The sequence below is a fragment of the Cheilinus undulatus genome, linkage group 6 (genome assembly GCF_018320785.1).
Source record: "Cheilinus undulatus linkage group 6, ASM1832078v1, whole genome shotgun sequence".
NCBI classification, from domain to species: domain Eukaryota; kingdom Metazoa; phylum Chordata; class Actinopteri; order Labriformes; family Labridae; genus Cheilinus; species Cheilinus undulatus.
The window spans coordinates 48,972,700-48,993,150 of record NC_054870.1 but is presented as its reverse complement, the minus strand read 5'-3'; the positions used below and the strand labels follow the sequence as shown (position 1 = coordinate 48,993,150).

The 20,451-nt window shown below is 39.8% G+C and overlaps 1 protein-coding gene across 2 annotated transcripts in view; it reads left to right on the top strand.

Annotated features, from left to right (window-relative positions):
- Nucleotides 1-20,451, top strand: part of macrod2 (mono-ADP ribosylhydrolase 2) — a 1,185,173-nt gene that overhangs the window by 342,166 nt on the left and 822,556 nt on the right. For both annotated transcript variants that reach the window (XM_041789359.1, XM_041789358.1), the window contains exon 4: nt 12,160-12,189. In XM_041789359.1, the coding sequence (XP_041645293.1) occupies nt 12,160-12,189 (30 nt within the window). The remainder of the gene's footprint in view (nt 1-12,159; nt 12,190-20,451) is intronic.

Sequence of the window (20,451 nt, the reverse complement as noted above, 5' to 3'; positions counted from 1 at the left end):
CCAATCGAATGGAAGCTGTCAGCCCCTGTTAAAGGGATAAATATTGGATAAAAGTGGTAAAAAATAGGTAAAAAAAAAAAAAAAAAAAGTAGCAGGAATAGCTGGAAAGGTGGTTATTTGGGATTATAAAGTGGCAATAATTGGGTTTAAACTGGTATAATGGATTAACTAAGGCAAAAAAGGCAGAAACTGGTTAAACTGGCGAAAAATGTGCATAATAAAATAGTGAAATGTTGATAAAATGGGCAAAAAAGTGCATTAGAAAGAGATCAAAAGGGGTTACTAGTGGCAATAATTGGGAAATACAGGCAACAATCGGCAGAAAAAGCAACATGAATGGCTTCAAGGTGGAAGAAAGAGGCAGAAAAGGAGGTGAAATGGGTTAAAAGTAGCAAAAAGTTGTGGGAAAAAGTGATGAAAATTGGTTAAAATAAGGCAAAATGGGCATAAAATTTATCAAAAATGAGAAACTATAGTGGCAAAATTGGGTGGGATGTCAAGGTCATCCCCTTGGTGACATGACCTGGGACTGCCTGCAGATTTTAGGCCCTTAGAAATGTACAGCATGGCCATGAGCCTGTGGAAACCCTACTGCCAAACCAAGATGGTACCCTAGGCCATGCTTACTCACCACACCCAAGCCTTATTCCACCCTAAAGGTGGGGACTTCGTTATTCTTTTCAAGAGATTATTTCCCTATGCCCCTGGTAATATGGAAGGACATCCAGAGCATGACTGGGGTTATACCAGTCTTCCTCCCTGTCTATGCCTTACTTCAGCCTCAATTTTTGGCTCAAACATGCATCAAGGTTCTGCAAACTGCAAGAAATAGAGTTCAGCAATTAGTCTCAGGCAGCCATGAAGATGTGTGGGCAGCCACGTGGGAAACACTGCACCATGTCTATGTCCACGCTCGCTTCCCTCATGCAGCGCCACAATCCATAAACCGCGCCTGTCACACTCTGCCGCTCCAGCTCTGTTATCAATATTTCTGCTGTGAAAACACACAGAAGCAGCCCTGCTGCATTGTCATTGGCTGAGGGATAAATGAGGTTGCAGTGGGGGTTAGGAGTTCAGAGGGCAGACAGGAAGTGGGCGCTCCCACAGTGACAGTTCAGGCATGTGTTTGATGGGCGGGCCTAATGCCGAGGACCGGCGCTCCTTAATGACCTGCCATCTCCAGGCAGAGCGGGGAGCATTCCCGCTGAGATTTATGACCCATGTTGTGGTTCCTACTGGGACGACAAACTCCAAGACGTAGCCTGCTCCTTTGGCTTCAACCTCCTCCTCATTAACTGGGTCAGTGAAAACCTTCAAGGCTCATCTTCGACATAACAAGGAATATCTTTGTAATCATACAGCTTTAAGATCAGGGCCTGTATTTAGTCCAGCGTGATGTTTTTAGTTGCTTTTTCAGATGGATAAATGGTCGTCTCTGTCCTTGAAGAAGAATTGATTCATGCAGTCCTCCAGGGGACACATGCAGGCGGACACCAGTGAGAAGATGGCAAAGTCACACAGCCATTAAACGTACATTCAAAGAGACAGCTCCACATGTAGCCGCTCAGTCACTGCAGAAGAAACAGATAATGGCCTTCTGATAATACTAATTATTGGCTCTCCAACTGCTTCCCTAAAGGCAGAAATGTGTTGATCCACCAAGAGATAGCCAGACTGAGCCCAGGGCAGGCACAAACAGCAAGAGGAGCTAGTTTATAATTAATACATACACTATAAAATATGCATTATGGGCTGGATGTGGCCAAATATGGATTTCTGCTTTGATTTTCACTCAGGATAATTGAAGCACTTCTCGGGCGAGTCACAGTGGATAAAGGACAAGCTAACAGCCTTCAGTGCCAAGAAAGAGTGTTGGGTGGCTCTGTGTGAGCTGCTGCAAGGTTTTATTCTTCTCTCTGCCAACAGCTTCTGCTCTGTCTGCTGCTTGAATGGTTAAACCTGAAGTGCAGAACTTTAGTCTCTGCCTCGTGGAAGTGAGGGTTGTTTTACAAATATTGTCGACGGGTTCTTTCGGTGTATTCCTACATCTCCCTGATCTTAGCGGCCCCCAGCTTCAGTTTCTTTTTTTTACAGAATCAGAGCTTGAGGGGACCTGAGAGTTACGTAACTCTCACAGCCCCAGAAAATCAAAGGCTCGTGTTCAGACACAGTTACTAAAAATAAAACAAATCCAAGCTCAAGTTTTAAGCTGATAATCAATTATTAAGGCAGAGTTTATGTTGTAGCTACATGAACTACCACAGTCTGTTCAGGAGCTCTTATTCCTGACTAATCTTAAGACCAGCATGATGTACCTTTTGATATTCTCTGACCAATGACATTTAAAAATACATGCATCGTTTTAGCACTGGAATCAGCTGATATGAGCTCTGCTCACAAACAATGGCCGCCAGTTAATTATGTGGCCAATATTTATGTGTAGTTTCAGATCTTTTCGTGCAGGCGTCTGATATGAATAACCGCTGAATCAAAGAAGAGTTGCACAGGAAGTCACCCTTAAAGCTCACGTGGGTTCACCCTTGGTAAATTGCCATGGGAATAACTCACATCTCCTAACATGGGCATCCTGGGGGTGTGTCTTTGTAGGCCACATCTTCAGGCTTTACAAAATGCATTTTTTTCATCTTCTTATGCGCTGTTGAGTCAAAGTTATGATTAATTTTATGTGACATCCTTTTTTTAACGGAGGATGGGGTTATCACATACAACAAGAAGAGGCGTGCTAGTCAAAGAAACATAACTTTTGAACTGTAAATCGTAGACACTTGTTTTTTTCCTCTGAATTCTCTCCATTGTCCCGTTTTCATGACACCTTTCACACCTTCATAGCTTTAACAATCCTCCAATATTAGACGTCTTTTTATCCATTTGTAATCCATTTTTCCTGCAGTTGGCTGTTTGTGTCCCAGAATGCATTGTAACTGGGCTTTGACATAGACTGTAGAAAGAATGGACAAAGCCTGTGTGATGTCAGCCGTCTGCTTATAACAGGTGGTCTCAAAATGCTTTTGAAGCCAATCCGCAGCAGCTTCCAACAGAAATCGCGGTCTCAACCAAACTTTGGATCAACCTGAGCTTGACTTCCTGTCAGCTAGCTAGCTAGCATTCTGGTTGAAAGAAACGTAGCTTCTGCCTGTTGAGACGCAATGGGATGCCCTAATCAATGTGCAGTGAGGTTTTTCCTAAATATAATCTAAATGATTGTGGTACAAAAAAATTCACCCCTGTACAGTGGGAGCACATGAAGACATTAGCTAATGAAACACGCTTGTTTTGTTTTTTTTGAACCAGGCTGTAAATAAGTTTATTTTTAGTACAAAAATGGCTGTTCAACAGGTGTCAGATGGGACTTCCGGTGTTCCTGCAGTCAGCCTCAAGTGGACAATCACTGTATAGTAATTTTTTGCACTTTGGCTTTCATTTTTCTGGACCAGAGGTTGCTGCTTGGTGACAACCAATGACAAGCTGTTCCATCCTCCTGCTTTGCAGAACAGCAGAAGAGAGCCTGAATGACTCTTAATAGAGAGAAGAAGACACAGAGAGGCCTTGATGTGTCCCTCAGAGTTACTGCATTTTAAATAGTGATTCATATTCCCAAAAGTGCAAGGACTTTTTTTTTTTGTCACTTTCTGTAAAAAAATTAAAATGTTTAGTTCTTTGAACCCAAAGAGATTGGGATGAACAACTTAGTGCAAAAAAAAAAAAAAAAAAAAAAAACCTTAGTCATCAATGTTTACTGTGTTTACGTTAAAACGATCTTTGGGTTTCAATTTCCAATTAGTTTTTTCTTTTGTCTTTATAGCCCCATAACTTTTTTAAAATTCAAGTGGCATTCCTGTAGCACACATGCTGTTAGATAACAAGTTGTTCTTAAGAAAACGATATTTAGATCTTGACTGTGAACCATAGTTGATGCTTTACAAGCTTTTAAAGACAAAAAGTCCAGACGAGACACAATGCTTAAAAGGTAGCTGAGTGCTGAGGGACAAACTCATCTGTTTTTGTAGTCAAATACAGAGAAACTGTTGGTTTAGTGGGAGACTAAGACCAGAAGCAAAAAAAACAAACAAAAACCACTGGTATTGGGATCAGCATCAGCTGTATTGTTGTCCTAAGCATTCGTCTCACTATCAGCACTTTTTTCACAGTCGGTGCATCTCTACTTCCACTTCATCTGCAGTGGGATTATCTAAACTTGGACATGCATCCACCCTATGCTTAACTTGCAGATTATCTGAGTTTGCACCTTGGTTGTTTCACCCCAATTCTAAGAAACAGTCAAATGTTATTAATCATTTTCACATTGAAATATGTCTTTTCTTAAAGTCCAATTATATTTGGACTTCTGTGTTGCGAAGCTCCATTCTGAAACCATTGTGCCCAGTCTGTGAACGAATCAGGCTAATCAACGTCATCTGAGGACTTAACCGCTAACACGCTCTGCTGTTGATGAACTATGACAGCACCTGTCTGTCGAGCTCGGGTTACTAGCGCTGCTCATGCTTGACTACCTCATTTTGTGTCGTTGCTCTGATTGGCACATAACAAATGTGACAGACAGAAGTTTGTCCAATCACCTTTCAATAAGTTTTTGAAAAGCCCTGCCCATCCAACCCCTTTCCATGGGAGTTTTCCCAGGTGAAAGTGAAATATTCCATGCATTGGAGACATAAAACCGTCTATCTGGTGTGTCAGGTTATGCAGCCTCTGCAGTAGCACCCTAGTGGCTTGTCAGCCACCTTTGGTCTGGCCTAGTAGGGCTGAGGGGTGCATCTAAATGTGTGCTGTTTTTTCATCCTTCTTTCTGTTACCTTGTGATTTCAGTGCGATGTAAATAAAGCTTTATTTACCCAGATGTACCTTTAAATACCCGAGTTAAACTGTATTGGAAGACTGTTTTTTCATGGGTGTAAAGCTGGATGCTGTTTATCTCTGTGATCTAAGTAAGACTTTCGGAGGCAGTTTAAAGCAAACTAATAGTATGCCAGTTTTCAGAAAAGTCTATCATCATTGTCTGGTCTCCCGGGGAGTCTTCCTATTCCTGAGCTATTAAAACACTGGGGTTTAATTACCTGACATTATGGAAATGCATACCTGAGGGGGGTGCTTCATTTACTCCACACCTAATCAGAGACTGAAGATGTGGTTGCTAATCAGTCTAACACAACTCTTCACCACGGTGGGGCGGTGGTACTAGTGAACGGGGGGTCTGGGGGGTTGAGATGTTAGCTGCTTTCTAACCACATGTGACTCGGTGTGATCGCGGCAATAGCCCACTGGGAGATGAGGAGCGTTTGACAGGCATCTCGTCTCTGCAGCGGGTTTAATAAATATGGAGGAAGGGAAGGGGAAAAATGCCTGCTTTATGCCTTTTCATTTCCTGCTCTCCCTGCTTCCTCTCCTTTAATGATCAAAATGTCATGAAACATGTTGTGGCAGTTTATCTTGGAGCACACTGTGCTGCTGCTTATGCACACAAAATATCTGTAGCTTTCAGAGTCAGAGAGCTGAGCCCACAGCGATACGTATCAGAGACAGTCAAACTGAGAGATATGTGGAGACCAACTTTAAAGATGAACACAGAAATGCTTTACATTCAAGCCTCACTGAATATGTTTACAAAATACTGATTAAACGTATCCCAGAAATATTCACAGGCATGAAAAAATTAAAAATTAAGCATCATTTGCTTTTCTTTGTCCAAAGCAAATAAACCTAATGATATTTAAACTCAAACATGCCATTTGTGCTTTATTTGCAACTAAATTTAAAGACGAGTTAAGTTCTGTCCACAAAAGTAGAATTAGCTAAACCAGTGTTACTCAACCCTGCTCAACCAAAGAGCCAAATTGGTGAAAAATACCTTTGCAAGAGCAGAATAATGGGCAGAATTGGGTTAAACTGGCAACAATGGGCATAACAAATGGTGAAATGTGGTTAATATGGGCATTCAAAGTGGCAATAATGAATGAACAGAGGCATAAATGGGCTGAAAGTGGGAATAATTCATTTAGATGTAGAAGTTTTTTTAAAATGTGGTCTTTTCCTTCTACAAGTGAAGGTTTACACATGTAAATATTTAAATAATATTGTTTATTGTCATTATTATTACTAATTTTGGCTATATTGTCTTTGATTATTGTTTACACATTTCATTTCTTTTAAAAATATTGCTACTTTCTGTCTTTCTATTGTTGACTTGTTGTAATAACCAATTTTCCCCCAATGAGGGATCAATAAAAGTTTATCTTATGTTAAAACAGGTGCCAAAGGTGATGGAAAGGGTTTAAACATGACAAAAATGTCTTAAAAGTGGAAGAAATGGGCAGAAGAGGTGGTGAAAATGGATTAAAGTGGCAAAAATATATTAAAGTTGTCAAGAATGGTGGGAAAAAATGATTAACAGGTGAAAATGGGGCAAAATTTGGCACAAATAATGCAAAATTGATGGAAATTTGGAAATAATTGCGGCAAAATGTGGAGGAAAAAGTGGTTAAAAGTGGCACAAATAAATACTTTCAACATTGGAACCCAATAATTGTTTGACACACCTTTCAGCTTCAGAGTGAGGTAACTAATATACAGGATGCTAGCATCAATGCCACTGATAAAACTCAGATGCTTTGATACTTTCAATAAATCTCAGCTGGGGAGGGACCCAGCCAACTCCAGCTTTGTTGAATATTACTTTGATTTTAGCATAAATCTCACTAAATGACCATGTTTTTATTTTGCATTTAACTAATTTCATGCATGTATTTCCCTAAAAAGGGTAAAATATATAATTTGAAATCATTTAAAACATATTCTTAGTTTTTTTAAGGCATCTGGTGACCCCCTGTCAGTACCTCATGACCCCCAAGGGAGTCGTTAACCCTACATTGAGAACCACTGGTCTAACCAATCTCCATCCATCAATCCTTTTTCTAGCCATAGTGCCGTTTTGTTTCTGTGTTGTCGCTGATTTGCATGCATCTCTGAACAAAGATTAAAAGGAGGTGACTTAACCCTCATCAGTCTCCACGCTGCACACAATGACATGTACACATCCAGCATAGAAACACACATCCAGTGACTCATGGACAATCAATTCCCTTGCCGACCTTTTTTTTTTTTTTTACAAATTTTTGCAAATAACTTTAAGGGTTTTTTGCGCAACTTAAAACACTCTATTAACACAAGCAGATAGAAGTATCAGCTCCCTCTGCAAGCTGCTTTCACAACCCTCCTCCACCCCAGCTCCTCTTTTTTGCTGTTTCTCAGTGGTTCTCAACCTTGGGGTCAGGACCCCATTGGGGTCGTGAGACACTGAGAGGGGGTCCTCAGATTCACTAAAGAAAACTAAGAATATTTTTTTAAATCACACTGTTTCCACTTTACACCAACTTTTAACCCATTTTCATCAATTTTCCCATCAATTTCAACACATTTTTGCCATGTAACATGTATTTTTGTCGATTTTAAACTCTTTACACCACTTTTTTCTGCCTGTTTTTGCCACTTTTAAACCAGTTCTTGCCATGTAAGATTAATTTTGCCTCTGTTAACCCATTATTGCAACTATTAACCCCTTTTTACCACTTTTTTTACACCCAGTTTTTCCCATTTTACCTACTATCTGATATACCAATTTTTACTAGTTTAACCAATTTCTGCAAATATCTGCCTATTTTATCTTTCTTAGTAAACACATTTTAGCCAGTTTATATCCATTTTTGAAATTTTTCACCAAATTTCCTCACATTTTTGCCAATTTAAAGTCATTTCAGCCACTTTTGAACTCCCTTTTACCACCATTTAGGCCAGTATTTTCCACTGTAAGACATTTTCCATTGTTTTTTTTGTTTTTTTTTGTTTTTGTTTTTGTTGCCATTTTTATGTCATTGTTGCCACTTCTAACCCATTTTTGCGTCTTTTAAAATCCAATTTAACCACTTGTCCACCTTTTTTTGCCATTTTTAAGCCATTTTTATATATTTTTTTCCAACAAAAGGGATTCACATTTTTAAGAGGGCTCTTTACTACACAAATAATTAAAAATAAATATTTTTTTATAAGAGTGGTTATTTTATCAGGTTAGATATGAGTTATGGTTTTCACTACTTAACTTTATAATGGATCATGATTTTGCTGACCTCTGTGGGCCCCCAGTTTGGCTGGGCACCAGAAAGCTCTCCCATTTACCCCCCTCATTGGTGACCCTGTCTGCAGATGACTATCTTGAAAGTGCATGGCCGTGTTGATCCACCTTCAGGTACAGTGGGGGTCCCTGGTCTGTGGCACTTTTATTTTGGGGGGGGCTTAAAGGTTGAGAACCCCTGCTGTATCTGACCTAATCAGTGCCGTTCATTTGTCACTGACTCCTGCTCCGCTCTGCGTTTGTTGCTGCTTCTCCCCCTGTCTCAGGCTTTCCTTATCAGCATAGGAAGAGCAGGAAGGTGTGCTGTTCCTGCTTCCCACGTAGGGTGGTGGAAGGGCAGTGGGATCCCAGAACAGCCACACAGGGAAATAAAAATAGCAAGCTGACATTTGCAAAGTGCTTTGGCGGACAAAGCAGCATCAGGAATTTAGGGAAGATGACACAACGCACATCTCAAAAGTCGATTAAAGCAAAAATGCAGTGCAACTCATACAACTCATGTGTTTATACTGTGAGTATATTTCCATAAGTTCTGTGCATATTTGAACAGGCGTCAAGTTTCTTCGTGGTTGATTTGATATTAAAGAGTGCTGCAGGTGGTGAAGCATCAGGTCTGCTTAAAGTCACTTTGTTTTATCCAGGTAATGAAGCGTATTCTTTTGTAGCAGCTTCCTCCATGCTTTGGAAGCACGAGGACCAAATTTCCCACTCTGGGAATGCATGTATATTTGAGTTGTGTGTTTGCTGTCGATGGCTGACAGATTCCAGAGCTAAACAAAGACTGCGAGAACACAGGCGTCTTTTTCATCACAGAAAAACCTGGAGAGGTGCTATTGTAAACATGACAGTGGATTGTCAGAACATCCCTGTTTGAGTTGCTTTTTCTTCTTGTGTGAGTGTGTGTGGATGCTCATATTGTATAAACACATACACACACACAACAAAAAGCCCTTTGATGAAACAAATTCTGCAGTGGGAGAGCTTTCTTTGTCCCCATGCCCACTCACATGTGTGGCGCTCAAATGAGAACAATGCGGAGCCATAATGGTGCCGCAGAAAGGTGTGGAAACGGAGTGAACTCCAGAAGTCTCCTCTTCCTCGTAATCAGGAGGAAAATAATACCAGTGCGACGATTGGAGCGCTGTCCATGATACCACATGTTCATTATCTGTCGCTTGTGCACCAAAACATTTTTCGAGAAATAATAAGCTTTTAATGGGCCAGTGTTCACGGCTAATGATAGCCAATGCTGCAGCAGGAAGAGAAGATCATTAAAGGCATGTTGCAGTATGAGTCTTCTAATGCCCGCTGTATGAACTTCACTTCAAACACAGGCTACCTTCTTTCTCTAACACTCAAATTAACAGATGTACTCTAAATCCCCTCTAATCTTTCTCCTCTCATGTGCCACGCAGGCCTCTAACTGACAGAAAGTGACACCAGGTTCATATTTAATGATACACAGAGATAGCACTTTGACGTTACCTTCTGTTGAACCAGTAAGCTACGCTTTATGTCAGGGACTCTCCTCAACAACACACAACAGAGCTTGGTCTTAGGAGTACTTTTGAACTAAACTGTCTTAAAGCTGACAACAAAAGTCGGCGCTTTCAGACGTTTTCACAAAGATGAATTTGCTGCCGCTGATAGCAACGTGACTTGCACATCACTCGGCACCCTTTCTGCACGTCTCGAGCTTCTACCCACAAAGGATGTAACACCGACGATGCTCCATCACGAACATGCGCACACTTGAAGAGTTTGATGCATGCAGCTCTTGTTTGGTGTCTGGGTTTGGAGAAAAGCTGGGAGCACTTTCACCTTTTTCTGCTGCCGCGCTGGATTCAATTCTATCCTCATATCGACCACGAGCAGCACGGAGAAGGGAAAACTCTTTATCAAGGTTATTGTGAAGTCCAAACTTTACAGCACAACAGTTGCAAGGCTTTCTTTCTGGAGAATTCTAGCAAGAGTGAAATATGGAGGCTGACAGGGCATATGATTGACAACGGCCTGTAACGGTTTACATCAGGGGAAACATCCAGAACAGTCAGAAACAATGCAAACACATTAAAAAGAGATGAAACTTTCTAAATGTTCTGAAAGCGAAGTAAAAACACGCTCATTAACAGCAGGCATGCTGCAAATACATCCTCACACATACAAAGATGCCATCACCACGGCACATTTGGGGTCTGAATGAAAAGTAGTCGTTCATCGTTGGTTTAACGGACTGGTATTTTTGGTGCTGGTCAACAGAACAGACTTGTCTAGCTGCAGTTGTCTGCCATCTGTAGATAGAAATGTAAAATGCATGGCATTCATCAGGATGTTAAACTCTTATTGAGGTCTGTCACTACCCACGGTGCAGTGTTGTGTCACTTCTGCTGCTTATGTAACTGTATCATCTACGAAGAAAGAAATGTGTAAGAGCATTAGTTTTCAACCTAGTGCCAAGGATATTCTCACATCTATGTTATGATTTAAATGTTTTATCTTCTGATTATGGTTTTAATTTCAAAAATACGCCTTTTTATCTGATTGATTCAAAATTGATTTTATGTTATGACTTTATGTCACATAATTTTAGCTTTTATCCCATTAGTATGATTTTTTCCAATAACTGACATTTTTTATCTATTTTTTTTTTTACTTAATATTTCACATTTTACCTTTTAATTTAAACTTTTAACAGGTCTTACCTCATAATTTTGACATTTTTTTCTTATATATATATACAGTGCTTAACAAATTTATTAGACCAGCCTAACCCTGACCAAAGTAAGGTTTATGCCACAGCTGCCCTAAATTAACAGCATTGGTAATTACCAAAATCATTTTTTTATGTCTCTGAAATGGTTCATACGCCAATATATAGAAGCTCTTTAACCCAAATGATATTTTTAATGCTAAAATATAATTGCTATTGTTATCCATGATTTTTAAAAATTTACTGATTTACAAAAAAACTGAAAAAATAGTAAAGAACATTAATATTTCTTGATTAATATGTCATTCCTGAACAGAAAAATTTGTTTTTTTGTGGTTGAATGTTATGCTTGATTAATTTCTGACTTCTCAGAGAAACCCAGTGAGCCGGCTCAAATTTGGGTAGAAATTTGCAGCAGTTTGTGGTTTTCACAGTTAGATAGGATTTAGGTACATTTAGAAGAAAGATATTAAAAGTGTGCCTATCCACCAAACTGTACAGTAAATGTCACAAATGAGAGACATTTCTCCTATCTAAAGATTCACATGATAATTTTCCACAGATATCCCGCATGGACATGCTGAACTTCCGACTTTTATGTCCAGTGGTTTATATGAATGTCCCAAAGTCCACTGTTAATTACTTTTAATGAACTACATGTTTTATTGAGCATAACCTTTGTAATTCTGCCAAAGAAGGAGTCTGCCAAGGAGTGTATACTGAAATTAGCTGCATAGTGAATCACATTTTGGTTGCCAGCTTGTTAATTTAATAGTGAAAGGAAATCACTGCCACATACAGGGATCACTTTTGTCTGTTGGAGACATGATAAAGAAACTATTGGATGCCATTTTGGTTACTTGTTACCCTTGGATGACTGTGGTGTTGTTTGAAGCTCCCATAAAAATTCAGAATCTTTGTATTGCCAGATTTGGTCATTTATATGTGTGATCACAGATTTGACTGAGAAAATAATGAAAAAAAAAACAGGATAATGAATTCATAATGATTGGAGCCAATTTCAGGCTTTTCTTGGCTCTTTGTACCCGACATTTTTCTTTTGAATGTTTCATGAATTACTCTGTTAAGTGCTCAATTTCAGTCCAGAATTTCAGTGTTTTGAAGAAGATAAGTTTAGACAGTGAAATTGATGTATTTGTGAAAAATTACCCTTGAACAGTTGAATAATCTGATGTAATTTTTTCTTAATTTTGCTGACTTTGTTATGCGATCCTCATTTTTTTTTCCACTCTGAAGTTTATTTACTCATTTTTCTTTCTCTTTTCAGCAAACTCCAGTCTTCTGGGAGGAGGAGGAGGTAAGTGAGAACCTTCGTTTTTCATTAAATCATGTAAATGTTTGCTCCTGTGGTATTAAAGCAATTAAAGTTGCACACATCAGATGCAGCATATTGGCACATCTTTATTCTTCTGTGGATTCACGGCAGACTTCAGTGTCTGTTTCGCTCCGAGTGTTTGAGTTAAATGTGGCTCAATGTAAGACTTCAACATTAGCGTGTAGTGCAGCTCCATCCTCACACTGTACCACACACAGAGACGGTCATTACTTTAGTGGCCTGCCGAAGAACATTATCATCAAAGCGTTGGAGGAAATGCGAGGCAGCCGAGCGTGGTGTGGGAATAATAGGCTGGGAACTCCGGGAGAATGCTACTGTCCAACCCCACTGTTCTTCTTCCCTCAGACCTGACTTTTACACTGACATGATTGAAATAATCATTCTTCTCCACATTAAGACGAGGTCTGGGGGAAAAATGCACCCAGTTAGATGTGTAATTTTAATTTTGAGTCTGAAGGGGAGTTTTTGATGATTTGTTGGAATGGTATGACAATGAAATAAGGTCACTGCTTCAGCCTGAGCTGCTTATCCATCTGTGCCGGTTGTCACTTTGAATGTGTCATTGTCTCCTGACAGCCTTCATTTGAACACTGACAATCCAACAAGGACAGAAGACATCGGTGCAACTTATCCAACCAGTATCTCTTGATTTTAAATCTAATCTAGCCAGTCTTATTCATACATGTAAACATTTCAGATTATCAGACAAATACCTACCTGGCCCTATTGCCCTATACACCTAATACCTGGTTGTTCCACCCTTGGCAGCAACAGCCGCAAGAAAGCATTTGTGAGAACAGGCAACGAGTCTTTCACATCGCTGAGGAGGAATTTTGGCTCGCTCTTCTTTGCCAGGTTGTTTAAACTCAGCCACATTGGAGGGTTTTCAAGCATGAATGGCCTGTTTCAGGTCATGCCACTCAATGCATCTCAACCCCATTTAAGTCCAGGATTTGACTGTGCCCCTCCAAAACCTTCATTTATTTTTTTAGTCTATTCAGAGGTGGACTTGCCGGTGTGTTTTGGATCATTGTGCTGCTGCATAAACCTGCTGCGAGTGTTTTGAGGATTTTCTGATAAGAGCAGAATTCATGGTTTCATCAATTATTGCAATGGCAACCATTACACCCCCACCATGTTTGACTGTTGACATGATGTTCTTTTCAGAAATGCTGTGTTAGTTTAACTCAAGATGCAACGTTTGTCTGGTCATTCATGAACACTCACCTTAACTGAGTCAAGTGAGAGCTGCAGGTCTTTAGATGTTCTTCTGGGTTTTTTGTGACCTCCTGCATGAGTCGTTGATGCACTCTAAGAGTCATTTTGGTAGGTGGGCCACTCTTGAAAAGGTTCGCCACTGTCTCAAGTTTTCTCCATTTGTGGGTAATGGCTCTCACTGTGGTTCACTGGAGTCCCAGAGCTTTATGAGATCTTTCAGCCTACTTCACTTTGTCAGACAGGTTCGATCTAAGGGATTTCTCTATTCAACAGGTTTGGCAGTAATGGGACCTGGATGTGGCGAAGTTGAACTCAGCTTTCCAACAATGTTGGTAATCAGAGTTAATTTGTGATTCAACCAGAGGAAATTACTTTTTCACATAGGAACAGACTGGTTTGGATGGCTGCTTGAGAAATGAAATCATCATTCAAAAACTGCATTTTGGATTTACTCTGTTTTTTTTTTTTTGTTTAATATTAGAGTTTGTTTAATGACTTGAGGGGACAAATACTTTTTCACAGCACTGTACATCTACAGCAGTGGCTCTCAACCTTGGGGTTGGGACCCGCTTCGGGGCCACTGTTGCCTCTGTTGACCCATTATTGCTACTATTTTAACCACTTTTTATGCCCATTTTTCCCATTTTAACCCCGTTTCAGTATTTGATATGTTCATTTTTGCTAGTTTAACCAATTTCTGCAAATACCTGCCTATTTTTTCTTTCCCAGTTAACCATTTTTTGCCAGTTTATATCACTTTTTCACCCCATTTCACCAAAATTCCACCCATTTTTGCCAATTTGAAGCCCTTTGAGCCAAATTTTAACTCCTGTAACCACTGTTTATGCCCATTTTTGCCACTTTAACTGATTTTTACCTCTTTTTTGTCATTTTTATGTCATGGTTGCCACTTCTAACCCATTTCAGCTACTTTTAAAATCCAAACTAACCACCTTTTTCCCCATTTCTGGCATTTTCAAAGTATCTCAGCAACCATTTTAATCCCTTTTTTAAATGAAAAGGATAAACATTTTTAAGAAGGCTATTTCCTACACAAATGATTAAAAAATACATTAGTTTCTTTGATAAGAGTGGTTATTTTTTCAAGTTAGATATGAAATATGGATATCACAACTTAACTTTACAATGGGCCATGGTTTTGCTGACCTCCATGGGCCCCCAGTTTGGCTGGGCACCAGAAAGCTCTCCCATATATCCCCCTTTATGGATGGCCTTGTCTATACATGACTATTCCAAATTATGCATGGCTGTGTTTAACCACCTTCAGGTACAGCAGGGGTCCCAGATCTCCAGCACCTTTATTTTGGGGGTCCCGGGTTGAAAAGGTTAAGAACTCCTGATCTATAGATCTATAGATCAATCTGGGGGTTAGGACAGCAAAAGTGAGTTTTGAAGTCATTTTCAGTGGCTTAAGGATGTGCACCTGGAAGAAATATGTGGCACAAAATCTATAATGTGCTTTTATTCTCCATCTCTTTGTTCTATCATGCATTTTTTAGTCTGCAGTCCATTCTGCCCCAGTTTCAATGAAAACATTCAGTGACAAAGGTTGCAAATTATTGTTAAGGAGGCAGAGATAGGACCTGATGCTGGACCTGTTGAGATGTATGATGTAAAAATGACAGCCGTATCAGTAGGAAAAATAAATGAGGGTACCTGTGCAGCAGAACAATGCACTTTGCACGGAACGTGTGATAAAATCCAGGATCTGTAAAGCCTTTAAATTGTCTCAGAAATGGCAAAATGGGCTGGGCAATTCTGTTAACACAACCAGATTTAAAAGCAGATTTACCCTCTGATAATGTGATAAAAATGGGCCTGAAACTAGTCTGGGTTAGGTCATAGAACAACTGAAAAACAAGAGCTTCACTGGCATTTAGAATATTTTGGTTATTCACTGCTTACCCACAGTGCATGTGGAAACAGCCTCTTTATATTCACCACAGTTATATTTTATTCATTAACCTGGAAAACAGATGATGCTGTGGGTGACTTTTTAAAATGTTTAAATGAATGTAATTTATTTGTCAAACTTTTCCTCTAAATTACTTCGTCCCTTTTAAGTCGTTTTAGTCAGTGTTTGTACTAAAGAACAGCCCATTAAGGCAGAATGATAAACTTGGCAGAATGGCTTCTCGCTCTGCATTTCTTTATATATTTATTAGGACTGGAACACCTGGCATGCAATATGAGTCTTCAGAGGAGAGGGATGTCTATAAACATCAAAGCCTCTGCATAGTTAACTGCACAGTGCACACAGAGCCCATTAGAGCGTACACAAAGCCGTCGAAATCTTATTCTCATCTAATCATACAGCCTGGAGTGGCCCTCGTCTCGTGTGATACGTGGTTAAGCCCGCAAACCTCTCAGCTATTGATGCATGGCAGCGCCGCAGCATCACAATCTGTGTCGGTGACATGGAGAGGCCCTCGGCGCACAGAACTTCTGTGATTGAGAGCAAAGGGTCACCAACATGCGTCTCCATAACCAGGCTGAGGTTCTGTAAAAGCAGCGTGTGGCGTCCTCCTGATTGATGCCTGTCTCTGCCGCACTCCATTCCCCGTCTTCATCTCAGATGTACAGAGAAACAATAGAAGCAATTTTCTTTGCTATTATGTTCCCATCATTGTTATTTTGTGGCCGATCACCTTCTCACAGTTGTCGGAGTCTCAGAACACGCAAGCTGGTTGATCGATCCTGGTTCCCCTCCGTATGATGACAGGGTTTTATGGATTGGCGGTTTCAGCAAAGCATTGGGTTGTATTTGCAACAGTCAACAATGAATCGTGAGATCTTGCAAGTTAATTAATGTCATACTTTGCAAGGAAACAGTTCAGCTGCTTATGACCTGCAGCTGTGCTTATTAACCCTAGAGGACTTCTAATTGTAGCTTTTTCCATGTTTGGAGAGACGAGCTCCTTTTCATTAATCGACTCTCAGCGATGCTTTTCCTGCCAAGTCAGTGGCATGAGATACGAGCTCAATTAGCCGCACAATACTAAGACACACATGTTCTTCTGTTGATTAAGACCATAATAAGCAATCTTCAAATAATGATGGTTTTATCTAAAGGGACATTAGTAAAAGTTTCAAACTAAAATGTCCAAATTTACTGGAAAATGTTAGAAAATCTATGTTTATGTTGCACAGATGGCCTTGTGGGTAGGTCATATCAATATACAGAGGTTACACAGGAAATCATCAGTGTATTCAACTCACATGGTGTTCAATATAACACTTTTCCTGAGTTAAATAGTCCTCACAGGTTGTGAGTTTAATTTACACTTTTTGACTCTCTTAACACAAGGAGTGTCATACTATTACAATTTAAAGTGTAATTTATTAGAACATGTAAGTTTCTTTCACTTTCATGTTGATTTAAGTATTTACACCTCTGATTTCCAACACATTGCAACGCACTTTTCATACTGAACTGACTTGGCGGCCCCGTGTTGACCACCTGTGAGAAGGTGAGGTGTCCTCCAGCATGGACAAGGTAGTGAGGTGAAATCAAAGCTCAGTTTTGCTTTTTTAATGTGTAGAAATTCAACAGACAGGAAATCAGTGACTCAACTGATAACTAAAACCATGGTACAACAGCATCTTTCCATTTCCTATACCTCTTATCCTTTACATGGGGGTCGTTGGGGCTATCCCAGCTGTCATTGGGAAAGAGGCAAGGTACACCCTGGACTGGTCGCCAGTCAATCAATAAGGGCTTACATGTAGGGACGGACAACCAGACGCGCTCACACTCACACCCACGGCCAATTTAGAGACACAAATTAACCGAACGAGGATGTCTTTGGTGGTGGGAGGAAGCCGTAGTACTCAGAGCAAACCCACGTATGCACGGGGAGTACATGCAATCTCTGCACTGAAAGGCCCAGACCGGGAACCTTCTTGCCATAAGGCAACAGCGCTGACCCCTGCACTGCTGTGCAGAAACATCTAACATCATAAACAATAATAATCCACCAGAAACACGAGCAAAGGAATCAAAACAGTGATCACTGTACAAAAGGGAACATGTCAGCAAATATAACCACATTTTAACACATCTCCATACTCTGCCCAAGGGCAGAATTGGAGAATTACACCCACATATTCCCACCTTGACTTTCAATGAGAGGGGGTGGAGCTTAGATCTGTTGAGTGTCTACAGAGTTGCACAGGGGTACACAAAAATTACTTTTAGATAGTTAAATTCTATCCAAAATATTTAACAATGAAATATCAATACTCCAGTTTTTACTGTGCGTAGTCCTCCACAAGGGTTCAAGACCAACCTGTGGCTCCTTCAACCCATGTTATTCCCCTTTCTCTCTCCTGTTTCCTACTCTACCTGCTGTCCTAACCAATGAATGTTGAAATGAATTACCTTCTACTACAATTACTTCCAACAGTTTTCAAACTCAGAAATCTTTAATATTTATAGCTCTAGGGGGGCTCGCTTTGTCATGGTGGCCACCATGACTTATGACTGATACTTATTCACATGAGTGTCTTGGCTAAGACAGGCAGCAGCAAATTTAACAAAGTGACAGACGTAAAACACACAAAAAAAACCTGTCACAAATACAAATCAACCAAATCCTGGTCTCCTTTCAGACAGCAGACAATACAAAGTGCTTTAGGCTGGGCATACACTGTGGGGTTTTCAGCCGACCACAACCACCGACCATCTGCTCCTAACTCCTAACTGGTCAGACGAATTTCTTGCATGTTTGATATTTCAGTTTGACTGCAAACAATCACGCAGTGACATCAAGACCACAAGCAAAATTTCCCAATTTTGGGGCAGCAGGAATGCCTTTTGATGTGGCTTACCCCTGACTACAATTAATGAAATAAATAAGCAGGAAATAAGCCTACGTATGGACCCTTAGCTGACACAGAATATTTATCATTGTTTAGCTGGTAGTTGTGTTTGCGGTGATGCTGTTAGTGTGTGAATGACAGAGTAGGAGAAAGCGTTTTTGTTAATGCTTGTTGCTGTTTGGAGCATTGAAACGAGACAGTAGATATGAGATTTGTCACAGTCTGTCCCTGCTTCATTGGAACAGTGAGAGCACTCACCCTAAAATGTGAGCATATAAATTATGTCGTAACTTACTTAGTTCCATAGTGTCAGCTTGCATTCCACCATGACTGTTACAGAGTCTGCTTGAAATTGCAGTGTACTATAGGCCTTACAGAACGTTTACAGAAAATTCATTCATACAAGGATATAGTCAGTGCAGAAATTAGGCACATGCAAATGCAAAACAACATACACATTGGTGTGACAGGACTAATGTGCAAAAATATATGCACACAACTCATGAGCTTTTGGTAGGTACCAAAAGACAGAGGGTAGCTTGGATCTTCTGCATCTTCACACTGAAAGGAATCAGTTGAGGTGGTCCTAGCAACTGGTAGGGACACTTCCTGGCCGCCTCCCTGTTGAGGTCTTCCAGGCATGTCCAACTGGGTGGAGATCTCAGGGTAGATCAGAGCATATCACATCTGGCCTGGCAACACCTTGGAATCTCCTGATAGGAGCTGGAAGTGGGATGTTTGGGTTGACTTGCTTAGCCTGCTGTGGATAAGCACTAGAAAATGGTTAGTTGTAACTAATAATAAGTCATAATAAGAAACATGCGTGGTTAGATTTTTAAATCACAATTATTATCAGACTTGCTGTAGCTGATCTCAACTTATTGCTTTTTTTTTATAATTGCATTTTCAAACTTTCATGTTTTGCATTTAAAACTGCTTTCTGTGGGCTGCAGATAACTGAGGGGTTTAGCTGCACCCCATGCACACTGTTGCCCCTTATTCAGATCATGCCTGTTTCTCCTTTAGTGCGTATTAATTCCCACTCTCTCCTCTATGTTATCAACTCTTTACACTGTCCTTCTCTTTGAGAAAGAAGCCCGTTTTTTTCAAGTTTTTGTTTCATTTTTGATTTTTGTGCTGTAAACTTGTGCACTGAGTTCCTGTTAGGATAAAGACCTGTTTTCATTGTGGAAGCCCTAATATACACACCAAGGTAATTTACAACCTAAATGTGTCCCTTTTATATAACAAGACATTATTTTTTAAATTACCAACAGAAACTTTAACAACAAAACATTATCATAGACGCAGCTCATTCAATCAGTATTCCCTCTGTGGCATTACTGTCCATCTGTTACAATATTCTAAAGGTATAAAAGAATAAAATTGGACAAAAAATAGAAAAATGGGACATAATACAGCCTAAAAAACACATTACAAACAGGTTTTACCATAATGGCCAGGATTGATTTTCTTTGCGCTCAGTGCTTATTCCCTTATGATTTTAAATGGCGCTAATTTGATGTTTTTGATGGCTATTGTCTATTTTTATTTAGATAAAAAATCATAGCATTGTTGTGATGTAGAGCTGTATTGTGTGTTTTGTATGACTGATTGAAAATACGTTTCATATTTAAAATTAAAGAAAGAAAATAATCCTGCCCTGCAATTTCTGCATGCTGTCTTAAAAATACCTTCACAAGCATGAATCAATAAACAGAGCTAATTTTCAACCCCAATGCTTTTGATAACAAATGTTCTCTTTCAAACCAATTTCTGAGATTCGCTGCAATCACCAGAGATAAATGAATTTTTAATCCCACATTAAAACAGTTTCTTAGATTACTCTAATTTTCTTGTGTTATAATTGCAATAACAAGTCAGTATTATTGCTTATTTGTATGCATTCTTGGGATGATTGTTGTGCTTTCAATGGACATGTTAAAAAAATGAGGTGATGATTATAACCTGGGAGAGATTAGCGTTATCTACCAGAGGGCTGAAAATGTTATTTTTCCCCCAAAACAAAGCTCTGGTCTTTTATCTGCACAAGGCTGAGAGGGTTTTCTTTATCTCCCACTGTCTTTATCACTCAAAGGTGGCTGCTAAACCTACTAAAGTGTTCTCTCTGCTCTTACCGGCCCTCCCTCTTCCCGTGTCTGT